Source organism: Asparagus officinalis, chromosome 7 (assembly GCF_001876935.1).
Source record: "Asparagus officinalis chromosome 7, Aspof.V1, whole genome shotgun sequence".
Lineage (NCBI taxonomy): Eukaryota > Viridiplantae > Streptophyta > Magnoliopsida > Asparagales > Asparagaceae > Asparagus > Asparagus officinalis.
This window is the reverse complement of record NC_033800.1, coordinates 61,112,310-61,126,336: the sequence shown is the minus strand read 5'-3', so window position 1 is coordinate 61,126,336 and position 14,027 is coordinate 61,112,310. Positions and strand designations below refer to the sequence as shown.

At 37.2% G+C, this 14,027-nt stretch overlaps 1 protein-coding gene across 2 annotated transcripts; it reads right to left on the bottom strand.

Moving 5' to 3' along the window:
• Window positions 9,083–13,558, bottom strand: LOC109850421 (microtubule-binding protein TANGLED1). 2 transcript variants are annotated; one of them, XM_020420439.1, is made up of 4 exons: window positions 13,361–13,558; window positions 13,076–13,268; window positions 12,167–13,002; window positions 9,083–9,172 (listed from the first exon to the last, which is right to left on the bottom strand). In XM_020420439.1, the coding sequence occupies exons 1-3, from the start codon at window positions 13,439–13,441 to the stop codon at window positions 12,227–12,229; spliced, it is 1,050 nt and encodes a 349-aa protein (XP_020276028.1). In that variant the 5' UTR covers window positions 13,442–13,558; the 3' UTR covers window positions 9,083–9,172; window positions 12,167–12,226. The 2 variants fall into 2 exon arrangements, with proteins under 2 accessions (XP_020276028.1, XP_020276029.1); XM_020420440.1 differs by having other exon boundaries at window positions 9,083–9,181; window positions 12,176–13,002.

The following is a 14,027-nucleotide window of genomic DNA, read 5'->3' as shown; positions in this document are numbered from 1 at the left end:
GAATAAGTTGGAGAATCCTAACTTATTTTTTCTCCACTTATACGTCTCAAATAAGTAGAAAAGTAAAGCTTCACGAAACACGTTATTAGTACCTTACAAGTAAAAAGCTACTTATAAGTTAAAATAAGTATGTTGTCAAACATGCACTTAGTTAGGAGTGAGCAAGGGGCGAGTTGGCAAGTCCCGTGAGCCAACTCGTGCGAATCCACGAGCAAGACTGAATGACTCGCAACCAGCAACGAGACAAGTGGGGTGGGTTTATTCGCTTATTCTAGGTCCTAGACCTTAGCCTAACCCACTACTGAGCCTGTAAACATGTGGGACAAGCCATGATATGGGCCAACCCACTCGACCCATCTTTTTTACTTTTTTTTTTGGGACTTTTGTATATAGTGTTTAATAGTTTTGATTCTGAAGCATTTTTAACATTTAAAAATTTATGTGTAATTAATTATCACTAGCTAACAATCACCACTATAAGAAATAAAAAATAATTTTATTGAGTAGAATTGTATATTTGTACAGAATGATAGAGAGAAACATCGCAAACACGAAGATTTTAAGTGGCTTGAGAATAAAACATACTCTCTAGTGTATTGTTAATATTTTTTACTACGTTATCAATATCTCGTCGATAACTCATGTTCTTGCATAAATTTTTGATAATGTCACATTATCAATATCCTGAGTTTTTAAGACTTGCACTTAGATATCCTCCCGAAGTTGCATAACTAAGAGACTAAGTGGAAGTTTTAAAAAATTTAGGGTATTTAAATGTAAGTTTTAAAAATTTTAAGGCGCACATATGCTGGCAAACAAGTCATGAAGATGTATACGTGCAAGTTTTAAAAACTATAGTGTATATGCGAGCTGTTAAAAATAAGTGAGGGTATATAAGTGTGAAGTAAGGAAAGCTATAAGATTTGGGATGAGACAAGCTGCACGAGATGAACAAGCCGGTCTGGTCGCATACACACCCAACCCGCTCACTAGGCTCTACGGGACAAGTGAGCTACTGACTTGCATGCAGCTTTGAGCCAACCCCACTCGCTCCTGCGTCCTATGTCTAGAACATGTTGAAACTACTTCATCATGTAGTGGGGCTAAGCTGGGATGAGATAAAAAATAAAACAAACGAGTGGACCAGTGGGCCAACTCGGCCCACTACCCGCGCCTAATTTTAACATTACTCATTGATTTAGAATTTAAGCTTTTCCTTATGTTATACCCCCAAATTCTATCATGTTTTTGTATTGGACCTAGGGGCAGGCAGTAAGCCGAGTTGGCCCACTGGCCCGCTCATTTGTCCCGCATTTTTATCCCATCCTGATTCGGCCCACCGCGAAACGACACATATTCAGCCTGTGTCTGGAACGGGCTATGGAAGAGAGCTGGGTTGGCCCCAGCTACACATGAGCAAGTAGCCCGCTTCACCCTAAAGACCTAGTGAGTGGATTTGGGCCCACACGTGACCTGAAGTGCTTGCTCATCTTGCAAGTCTTGTCCCGAATTACAGTTAAATGCCTTATAGTTTCCCCTACTTTACGGTTATATACCCTCACTTGTTTTTGACAACATGCACGCACACTAAAGTTTTTAAAACTTATAGTTATATACCCTCATCACTTGTTTTGGTAGTATCTGTGCACTTTAAAGTTTTTAAAACTTACACTTAGATACCCTAATTTTTTTAAAATTTACACTTAAAAATCTCAGTCGGAAGACAAAGAGAATGAAGAAGAATTGAGCTCTGTTACTAGTTGATGTTTTTTTTTCTTCTTTTTACTAGTTGATGTTTTTTTTCTTCTTTTCTTATAATTTGTTGTAATTTTTTTAAAACTAGTGAAATAATTATTTGTTGTCGTGGATATAATATTTGCTCTGAGCCATGTAAAATATTCGTTTTTACGATGTTCCTGTCTGTCATTCTGTACAAATGTACAATTTTACTTTATAAAATTATTTTTCTATGGAATGTTAGCTAGTAATTAATTACATATAAAGTTTTGAATTTTAAAAAATGCTTCAAAACTATTAAAAATCATTTATAAAATCTCAAATAAAAATGTGAAAAAGATGGGTCAAGTGGATCGGCGCGTGTCATGTCTTGTCCCACATGTTTATGGGCTCGCGAGTGGGCTAGGCTGAGGTCTAGGCCTTAAAACAAGCAGGCGAACCTAGCTCACTTGTCTCGTTGCAAGCTATGTGCCGTCTCATCTTTCTCGTGAACTCGTACGAGTTGGCTCATGAGAAGTGTCAACTCATCTAGTTGCCCACCCATAATTGGACACTCAAGTTTTAATAAAAAATTTATTGCTATTTTCACATATAGGAACCTAACTTTCACGGTCGTTTTTATTAGTACAATCTTTATATCTGTAGTATACACCTCTAAAGTAACTTTTATTTTTTTTTATATTACACACCATGACAATTCTAGTCACGAGTGTACAAATAAACCACGTTAAGATATTAGACCAAACACGAATGATGCCCTTTATAAATTAAATTTTGAGTTGTCATGATTGACATTTCTTTGAGTATAGTAGTACAAGAGTAGCACAGCTTTTATAGTACACTTGGCATTTTCCTTATAAATTTAAGAACGAGACATTATAACACAAATCTATTGAATTTTCTTTTAATAACACCAATTTATTGAATTCTACTGATCTACCCTTTTCGTTTAGACATACTTTAGAATGAAGTTCGTCTTATATATTGTCCGAATTCAACAGAAGAACTTTGGGCTACTTTGCTTCCCCTCCGTCGCTTCACTCTTACCTTACCTCCCTCATCTCCCGCTCCTAACTTTTAATTGTTTTATATTACATGCCATGTTAATTCTAGTCATGACTGTACAAATAAATCATGTTAAGATATTGAGCCAAACACGAATGATGCCCTTTATAAAATAAATTTTGAGTTGTCATGATTGACATTTCTTTGAGTATAGTAGTACAAGAGTAGTACAACTTTATACTACGCTTAGCATTTTCCTTATATAAATTTAAGAACGAGACATTATAGGGCAAATCTATTGAATTTTCTTTTAAAATCACCAATCTATTGAATTCTACTGATCTACCCTTTTTGTTTAGACATACTTTAGAATGAAGTTCGATCTTATATCTTGTCCGAATTCAACAGATGAACTTTGAGCTACTTGGGTTTCCCTCCGTCGCTTCCCTCTTACCTTACCTCCCTCATCTCCCACTCCTAACTTTGTTTTATATTACACGCCATGTTAATTCTAGTCATGACTATACAAATAAATCACGTTAAGATATTGGGCCAAACATGAATGATGCCCATTATAAAATTTTGAGTTGTCATGATTGGTATTTCTTTGAGTATAGTAGTACAAGAGTAGTACAACTTTATAGTACACTTAGCATTTTTCTTATAAATTTAAGAACGAGACAATATAGGACAAATCTATTGAATTTTCTTTTAAAAATACCAATTTATTGAATTCTACTGATTTACCCTTTTCGTTTAGACATACTTTAGAATGAAGTTCGATCTTATATCTTGTCTGAATTCAAAAGAAGACCTTTGGGCTACTTGGCTTCCCCTGCGTCGCTTCCCTCTTCCCTTACCTCCCTCATCTCCCTCTCCTTGGCCTCTTAACCTCCGCGTCAGGTGCCTCATGTCATTCGCAGTTCTTCTTTGTTTCCATTTTATTTTAAAAGTTTCATGTTAAAGCAGGAGTAAAGCTGTATTCTATTCATTAGCTGTTAAAGTTTAATGCATTAGGTTATGAGCGAAAATTGGATGAAGAAACGAGTACAGATCTTATCCGAGCACACCCTTGTAGAAACGTTACGGTGGGATCTTATCAACTTTTTCCGAAATCAAGGGGAAAATATTTCAGTACTTTTCCCAAATTAATTTATCTCAATACCCAAAAATATAATCTCTGCAATTAGGATCTGTTATTGATGCAAAAACAAAATTTTTAGGAATTTTTCTATTTTTGCTGCAGCAAGTCAAAAATTTGATAACATTTTTGTTTTTGCTGCAGCAAGTTAAATTTTGATAACATGTCAAAATTTTGATAACATTTCTGTTTTTCCTGAGCAATTATATTTTGCTGCAGCAAGTCAAAAATTTGTAGAATTTTTCTGTTTTTGCTGCAGCAACTCAAAAATTCTGCTGTCCGCATGACTTTTGGACAGAATTGGTGACTTTCGTTGTGTATTTGACCTGTAACTTTGTTTTTGTGTATTTGACATGTACTTCCGTTGTGAAGTCTACTATAGAAATTAATTTGATAACATGAATTATTAATTTGATAACATGATATTTAACTTCAGATTTGATATGAATTATTAATTTGATAACATTTGGTTCGAAATTTGATATTATATGCATTTTATATAGGTCAATTACCATTTTTTTTTTGAAATGGAAAACTTGAATGACGATAGTTCGATATATACTCCTCAAGTATCAGATGAGTTGAGGCCACAAAAGGGACAAGAATTTGACACAATTGATGATGCTGTGACATTCTATAATGCTTATGCAAAAGCAGCTGGGTTTAGTGTAAGGGCTTGGACTAGCCAGAAAGAGCCGGAAAGTGGTGAAATAAGAAGGAAGGAGTATGTTTGTTTTAAACAAGGAAAATCTTTAAGAATCACGGATGTTGGAAATAAAAGACGTCGAGGAAGCTTAGCAGAGGATTGTCATGCCAAAATTGCAGTTTTAAAATCAAACTCCGGAAAATACATTGTTACTGTTTTTAATGAGGAGCACAGCCACCCTCTATCAACACCATCAAAGGTTCATCTTTTAAGGTCCCACCGTAACGTTTCAGCCGCAACAAAGTCTTTAAATAAACAGTTCTCCACTACAAGAAATTACATCTTTAACGAAGGGATTTTCCTTCGTTAAAGAGCTGAAAACCTTCGTTATTGTATGATAACGACGGGGAAAAATCCCTTCGTCACCCGTCGTTGAAGCCCTCTTCGCTAAAGGGTCACGAAGGGATATACTACCCGGTTAACAATCATGGTCAGACAATCCTTTTTGCTTGTGGATTTTTAAATCATGAGAGCGTTGATGATTTCGTATGGTTATTTAATCAGTTTTTGGCAAGTATGCCTGGTGGTGCCCCGAAGATGATTATTACCGATCAAGATCCAGCTATGACTAAGGCATTCCCTCTTGTTCTTCCAAATACATTTCACAGGTAATATAGTTTGTATACATTGTCTTTCTTCCACATAATATTTATATACGTTGTCTTTTTTTAACACTTTTGAAATTTCTTTTGACAGGTATTGTAGTTGGCATATATTAATGAAGTTTTCTGAGAAAATTGATGCAGTGAAGTATAGTATTTATAAGAGTGAGTTTTCGGCTTGCATTTGGAAATCAGAGACTCCTGAAGAATTTGATTTACAATGGGAAAATCTGATTAAGAAGAGTGGGTTAGAAGGAAACAAATGGTTGCAAGACCAATATGAACTTCGGTCAAGATGGATTCCAGCATATGTTAATCACGTATTCTCAGCTGACATGTCAAGTAGTCAACGAGCAGAAAGTGGACATGCATTTTTTAAGAAATTTGTTTCGAAGAATAATTCATTGGTGGATTTCATGATTCAGTTTGGTAGGGGACTAGTGCGCCAACGTCACGAGGAGTTGATGACCGATCACAAAGATGTAATTGAGAAACCTAAACTTAGAATAAATCATGACTTTTTAGAGCAAATGGTTGATATTTACACGAATGAGATGTATTACAAGTTTGAGACTGAAGTGTGTGACAGCTTTAACTACAAGTTGCAATGTGTTAGGGAAACTGACAATCATTGTGTGTATCAAATTCAAAGAAAGAAGCTTGCAGGAAGTAAAGTCCGCGAAATCGTTTATGACAAGGACTTGGATTTGGTTTATTGTAGTTGTAAAAAATTCGAAAGCGCCGGAATCCCATGTAGACACATTATCTCATATTTGATGAAGTTTGATGCTGAAATATTGCCCGATAAATACATCTTAAAGAGGTGGACTAAGTCTGCAAAATCAGGGACAGTGGTTGATAATAAAGGCATGCAGATAACCTCTGACAATTCTTATTTTTTAACGCGAAGTCAATTTATCCAATCATCTTTGGATTTAGTTGACAAGTCCCTCGTATGTGAAGAAACAAGGACGATGTTTACCGATGGTTTGCGAAGCATTAATGAGCAAATAAGTCAGTTTCTTAGTAGCCGCATGGCTCTAATGAGCTTCACCGAGAAAAGTAATTCAATAGGTAGTAATATAATAGGTGATGGTACAAGTGCGCATGGTTCTTGCACTTTTCAAAGTAGTTTTAATGAACACAATCAAGTGCGAGCAAAGGGGTGCGGCAAAAGGTTGAAAGGAGGAAAAGAGAAAGCAATGGCTAGAATCAAAAATAAAAGAGAGAGACGTTGTCACGGGTGTGGAAAAGTAGGCCAATCACATGATAAACGAAATTGTCCGGCACTCAAATCCGTAAGTAATAATTCTTCTATTCTTTTTGTTTTTTATTTTTCACATTCTAGTATCCCTCTTGATGTATTTATATATTTATTAATATAATGTAGGTCTTCTACATGCGTTGATGTGAATTTGCAAGAGGGTAATGAGATATCAAGTGAAGATGAGGATGATGTGAATCTTTTTGAATGAACCCGAGGAGTGGTGCATAAATCTGTTTTAACAAGAGATAAGGTAAGCCCCTTTATATTTGTGAAGTTGTGCACATCATAATGAAACATACATGCTATGGTTGTTTCATATTTATTTGTTTAGTTTTGTCCTTAAAGTGTATATTTACTGTACATGGTTCAAGTATCCAAAGCTGTTATGGGTAGAGAGAAGTGGTTGAAAAGCTATTGATGGAAAATTCAAAATGTGGGGACTATTTTGAGTTATTTGCACTTAGGAATATTTGTTGTTGGTTGTGACCTTAAACATGTTGCTTATGTAAGATTTGTTGTTGGTTGTGATGTATGCTGAGCTTGGTTTATGTTCCTTGGTTAAAATGGGAAAATGGGAATCTCAGGCACTGCAGGGAAGATTTGTTGTTGGTTTGTTGTTGGTTTGAGCTTGGTTGTGATGTATGCTGAGCTTGGTTGTGATGTTTGCTGAGCTTGGTTTGTTTGTTGTTGGTTTGTTGTTGGAATCTCAGGCACTGCTTATGTAAGATTTGTTGTTTCTGCTGCTTCTGGTTGTGGTCGTTCAATCAGTAGCTGTGATTCTAACTGCTTATGTAAGATTTGTTGTTGGTTTGTTCCATTGATATACATGAATGACAAGATCAGTTTGAAAGGGAAACACTCTCACTAACAGTAGATTGGTTGCTCAGAACGCTTACCCAGTGCAAAACATGAAACAGATGCTTCAAAAAAATTATATATCATCCACATTATAGATTGGTTGTTTCCTGTTAGCAACATTTCCAGAGCCATGTATCATGTCCTTCACTTGCATGTGTTCACCAAGCTAAAATGGCTCATTGACAACTGAATTCCAACACAACATAGATATCAAAATTCATATGAATTGCACGAGATCAATCAAAGATGGTTCCTTGACAACTGAATACTAACTCTGTTAAAAACAGATACTAAAATATAATGAGAGGATATTTTGAAGGGAAAAAAACTACTGTATGATACACAATCAAAACATTAGAAACACATATTCTTCTTCTTCTTCCCTTTTCCCCCCATTTAGCCTCTTCATAATACCCAAATTCTAATTTCCTGTACAAAACGAACTTATTTTAACTAACTTTTACAAACGAACAGCACTCTATAAAACACCAAAAGAAGACTCCTTTTTATCTTCTTCTTCGACCTCCGAAACCCTAGCGTTTTTTTTTTCTTCAAGCAAACCCTAGCCCTCCATCCTCCCGATCCCCATCGCGATCCTCCTCATCACGGCGTTGCTCACGCTCTCCGGCACCGCGCTCATGCTCTGCCCCAACCCGCTCATGTAACTCCTCACCTCCGCCCTTATCATCTCCTGCATCAATGCCAGCATCCCGAAAAATTCCTAAAAATCGAATTGAGCTGAAATTATTTAAAATCGGCAGCAAAAACCAAAAAATTCCTAAAAATCGAATTGAACTGAATATATTTAAAATCGAATTGAGCTTTTAGAAAATTACAGCGTCTGGGCTTTGTCGGGTCGGCGGCGGTCGGGTCGTCGGGTCGGCGGGCCGCTGCGCTCGTCGTGGTTGTCGGGATCAGCGCTGCTCGCGGGTCGTGCGACGGCTGCCTGTCAGTTCGTCGGGTGTGCCGTCGGAGTGAGAGAGGAGAATGGATCAGCGCCTGCGCTCGTCGGGTTTTGTCGGCGTCGGCGGGAGAGGGAAGAGAGGTGTGAGGGTTTTGAGATCGGCTTTTGGGTGAGACAGAGATGGGTTTGGGGATTTTAATGGAGTGAGAGAGAGAGAGAGAGAAACAAGATTTCTTTTATGGTATGTTTGGGAGTTTACTTAGGGAGGAGGAGAAGGAAGGGGAAGGAAGGGAAAATTTCCCTTCCTTCCCTTCCCCTCCATTACACCCCAATTTGGGTGTAAGAATTTTGGGCCAAATTCCCTCTCCATTCCCCTCTTTACCCTCCAAAATGAAACTCCCAAACAAGGTTAAAATGAAAATTTTCCTTCCCCTTCCCCTCTCTACCCTCACATCCAACAGGCCATTAGATAAATGACGGAGGATGAGAAACAGTGTAGCGGAGGGCATTTTGCAAAAGATCCTTCTCTCCCTCAAATGCGTACGCACCAATCCGCACTTGAAATGCACTATATATAATATATAATATATATTAAATAATATATATATATTATATATTATATATATATATATATATATATAATATATATTATATATATATATATATATATATATATATATATATATAATATATATATATATATTATATATATATATATATATATATAAAACCGTTATTAGAAAAATGTAAACTTGGTACGATTCATAATGTATATATAGAAAAAAGACCGTTATTAAAAAAATTTCAACTTTGTACGATTCATAATGTAACTCCAATAATAATTCACAAAATCGAACAAACATATGTAAATGTTCTGATTATATATGACTGAAAGTTATTGTAGAGCTTACAATTTACCCAATTAATACAGCACGCTCATCTTATACCCTCTTATAAACAAGGGAAAAATGTGTCCAGGCCCCAAAAACAGAAACTTCATGTGCTGCAGCCCCTCCTAGTTTTTCCCATGTGGTTTAGCCCCTTGAAGTGTGACATTTTGTGCTGCAGCCCCTTTTTAACAATTAATAGATGCCAGCTAAGCTAAAATCCCCAAAATAACCTTATCCCCTCTTCTCAATCCTTCAAACCCAGCTCTCTCTCTCTCTCTCTCTCTCTCTCTCTCTCTCTCTCTCGTTAGTTCTATTCTGTAGAGTGTTAGTTCTAATCTGCACAGTGTTAGTTCTATTCTGTAGCGTGTTAGAACTAACTTGGTATAAAATAGAACTAACATTGTATAAATTAGAGCTAACTTGGTATAAATTAGAACTAATGTGGTATAAATTAGAACTAACGTGGTTAAAATTAGAACTAATTTGTTATAAATTAGAAAAATTAGAACTAATTTGTTATAAATTAGAACTAACTTGTTATAAATTAGAACTAATATGGTTAAAATTAGAACTAACGTGGTATAAAATAGAACTAACTTGGTATAAAATAGAACTAACATTGTATAAATTAGAGCTAACTTGGTATAAATTAGAACTAATGTGGTATAAAATAGAACTAACGCGGTATAAAATAGAACTAACACTGTGCAGAATAGAACTAACATTGTGCAGATTAGAACTAACACTGTGCAGAATAGAACTAACACGCTACAGAATAGAACTAACAATGTACAAATTAGAACTAACACTGTAGCGTGTTAGAACTAACACTGTAGCGTGTTAGAACTAACATTGTAGCGTGTTAACACTGTAGCGTGTTAGAACTAACACTGTAGCGTGTTAGAACTAACATTGTAGCGTGTTAGAACTAACACTGTACGTTTGAGGCTTCTCCTAACACTGTAGCGTGTTAGAACTAACATTGTAGCGTGTTAGAACTAACACTGTACGTTTGAGGCTTCTCTTTCTGTTGTATTTGTTGTGTCTTGTCGTGTTTTCAGTACAGCCTGCTATTTCAAACTTGACGTTTGAGCTGGCAATCATCGTAGCGAAGATAAGATTGAACTGAACTCTTTCTACCTTGAACTCTAATCTTCAGCATCATGAGTTTAACTCTTGGATAGTGGCAAGGTTATCCTTGTGGATTATCTTTACTGATTTTTGATAAACCGGTAGTTCTTTCTGCTCAAACTAAATTAGAGATTGCCAGCATCCTGCACATTTTGGCCGAAAGTTCATTCGTCATTTGCCATGATTCAAGGATGTACTATTATTTCAGTGAGATCTGCTGGTGTTACTGTTGTGCACTTTCCAAAATTCTATCTCATGACTAGTCCCATTTATGACAAGGATGTAGTCACTTGTGTACACGGAAACTTTTTTTTTATATGCAATAACTTGGCCATGTAGTGATCGGCCTGAATTGTGCGTACATGTTTCGTTCTTGTTATTCTTGGGGATTATTTTTGCAGTTGAACTAACTTATCTCTTCTTTAAATGTCAGATCATTAACCCTCTTAACAAGGACATTCCTGATGTACCCGGGCTTGCTCCTCCAGCTCAAGCCAGCAACCGAAAACTCCTGTGGGATTCAAGCGAGACATAAAATCGCTACAGGCTATGTGCATCTTAATAACGAGTAAGGCCTTTTTTCTGATTGTTACTGAACCATCCTAAACATTATTCTTGTTGTATCGACCTTCATTTTCGTGTATATATATAACACTAAATTTCATTATGTGTAGAGCGTAACAGAGCTAGTCATTAAGACATTAACATGCTACAGTGTTTTCTGATTGCTACTGAACCATCCTAAACATTATTCTTGTTGTATCGACCTTCATTTTCGTGTATATATATAACACTAAATTTCATTATGTGTAGAGCGTAACAGAGCTAGTTAACATTAAGACATTAACACGCTACAGTGTTAGTTCTAACACGCTACAGTGTTAGTTCTAACACGCTACAGTGTTAGTTCTAACACGCTACAGTGTTAGTTCTAACACGCTACAGTGTTAGTTCTAACACGCTACAGTGTTAGTTCTAATCTGTAGCGTGTTAGTTCTAACATGCTACAGTGTTAGTTCTATTCTGTAGCGTGTTAGTTCTAATCTGTACATTGTTAGTTCTATTCTGTAGCGTGTTAGTTCTATTCTGCACAGTGTTAGTTCTAATCTGCACAGTGTTAGTTCTATTCTGCACAGTGTTAGTTCTATTTTATACCGCGTTAGTTCTATTTTATACCACATTAGTTCTAATTTATACCAAGTTAGCTCTAATTTATACAATGTTAGTTCTATTTTATACCAAGTTAGTTCTATTTTATACCACGTTAGTTCTAATTTTAACCATTAGTTCTAATTTTATCTAATTTATACCACGTTAGTTCTAATTTATGAAAGTTGGAATGTTAAGGTCACTTGATGAATAATAATTAATAAATTAGACATTTTTCCTTGTGCCTGCAGTCCCTTCATTTTTATTTTTCTTGGGCATCATCCACTCTTTTCTCTTGGTCATCCTCCTCCGGCCTACCATACTATAGGATTTAAAAGTGGCAGGCGCAGCGGCGAACTCCGGCGTAGTCGAGGGCTAGACGGGGAGCGACGGCGAGCTACCGCGACGAGGTCGGGCGGAGGAGAGGAGGGGAGGCGGCGGCGAACTCGGGGGAGGCTTGGGAGCCTGGGCGGAGGTGGCGACGGCGAGGAGGGCGAGGGCCAGAGCGACGAGCTTGAGAAAGCCCTTGTTTTTAAAAAGAGATGGGGGAGAGAGAGAGAGAGAGAGAGAGAGAGAGAGAGAGAACTGGGTTTGAAGGATTGAGAAGAGGGGATAAGGTTATTTTGGGGATTTTAGCTTAGCTGGCATCTATTAATTGTTAAAAAGGGGCTGCAGCACAAAATGTCACACTTCAAGGGGCTGAACCACATGAGGGAAACTAGGAGGGGCTGCAGCACATGAAGTTTCTGTTTTTGGGGCCTGGACACATTTTTCCCTATAAACAAACACAATGTAAAATAAAAGAATTTCAAAAACACACAAAAGTAAAGTTACCGTTACATCCTCTTAATAGAAGGCACCTTCTTCACTGGAGTACTAAAACTTGGCCTCTGCTTCAATCCGCTCATCAACCCTCTGCTGCTGTTCATCTGCGTCGAAATCCTTCCTCTCAAAGGTGAAACCAATCTATTCGCCAACTTCGAAGGCGAAAATGAGCACCTACGAGTTTTTTTCACAGATGCCAGTTTCTTCTCCACGGGACTAAACACTACAGGAGTGGGCACTAGCTTCTTACTCATCATCTTCGATCTCAAAGAAGTTGGCGGCGTCTTAATCAAAAACTTATGCGGAGTCTTCTGCTGACTAGTATTTCTGGCAATAATCGGAGACCTCGTCTTATAGAATTTCTTTGGGTTCGAAGATGAAGGTGACGAAAAGAGAGGGTTTGGGAAGAGGACTGTTTTTTTAGCCCAGGGCCTGTTTTTAGGAGAAACCCTGTTGGCTAAAATTACAGGTTTAGTGTTGAGGGGTGAGTTTGATTTGAAATGGATACGTGATCTAGCACGGGTTAGACCAGGAGGCGATGCCAATTCTGAGCGTCGCCGATGATGAAGACTTTGCTTCTCTTTGGATCTTCTCGATCTCAATTCGATGTTTTCGCACCTGCTTTGCCTTTTGATGGGGACTGGAGTTTTGGGATCGTTTGATGCCGTTGGCTTTGAATTGGGTATTTTCGCAACAATTTCCTTCGCGAATTGGCTAGTTTTTAAGATCTCTATTACTGTTTCATCCAGTAGCATTGCTTGAAGCGACATCTGACGCCATTCCCCTCCTGCAGTAATTTCAAATATCCATAAATTAAACTCAGATTTGAACAAAATCAAAGAAACCCAATTGTTGCTTGCCACTTAGATTGCCTTGAAACTTTCCCGACGGAGATTTTCTGGGTGTTGCATTCTTTAATCTTAAAGATTCTTGCTTGCACCTGAGGCTAGTTTTGAGGTAACCTCTGGTGCTCCTTGGGCTGAGATTGACGAGCTTCGAACCGCCTGTGACTGTGAAGTGGAGCTCTTGCAATCGAGCCATACATTTGTCAACCTTCAAAAGTCAATTTTTTTTTCAAACTAAAATTGAGAAGGGAAAAAAAACAACAACAAAATAAAGGAGAAGAATTCGGATAAAATGTTTACCTTGTTTACTGTTTCTCGAACGAGATTGGGGTTGAGCGCCATCGCTAGCCTTTTCTCCTTCAATGGAGTCTTGGCTACCATTTTGGCTTAGCTTCTCTCTCTCTCTCTCTCTCTCTCTCTCTCTCTACAGATTGTAAGCTCTCTATTTTTGTCAGATTCTGTCTCTTTTTGTTGAGGATTGAGTTCAAATGGGGTTTGAACTGAAGTAACGTATGCGAGACCCTAACGGTCATTTGTCTAATTTCCCCCACTCATTAGACAACGGCTAGTTTCTTTATTTGACTTGAATGCTCATATACTGGGCCCACTTTGTTAATGGAAAGTGGGTCCCACTTGTTAGCGAAGACTAAGTGCCGTTTAATACAATATCATCAATTTTGATTAGAAGCAGAAAAGTTAGTTAGTTGACAACTGGACATTGAATAGTAAGCTGACTTTTGAGCTCTGAGGGTCTGTTTGTTTGCCTAAAAAAATGGGAAATCAAAGAAAAGAAAAACTATTTCTAAGGGGCTGTTTGGTTTGTTTTCTTGATATAGAGAAATGCAATTCCATGTGAAGAAACACAAGTTTTGAGTTTTCCAAACTTTTCTAATAAATAGATTGTTTTACTTTAGTTCACACATAAAAAATGGTGGGAAACCAATGTATTTATTTTTCTTGTGTTTGG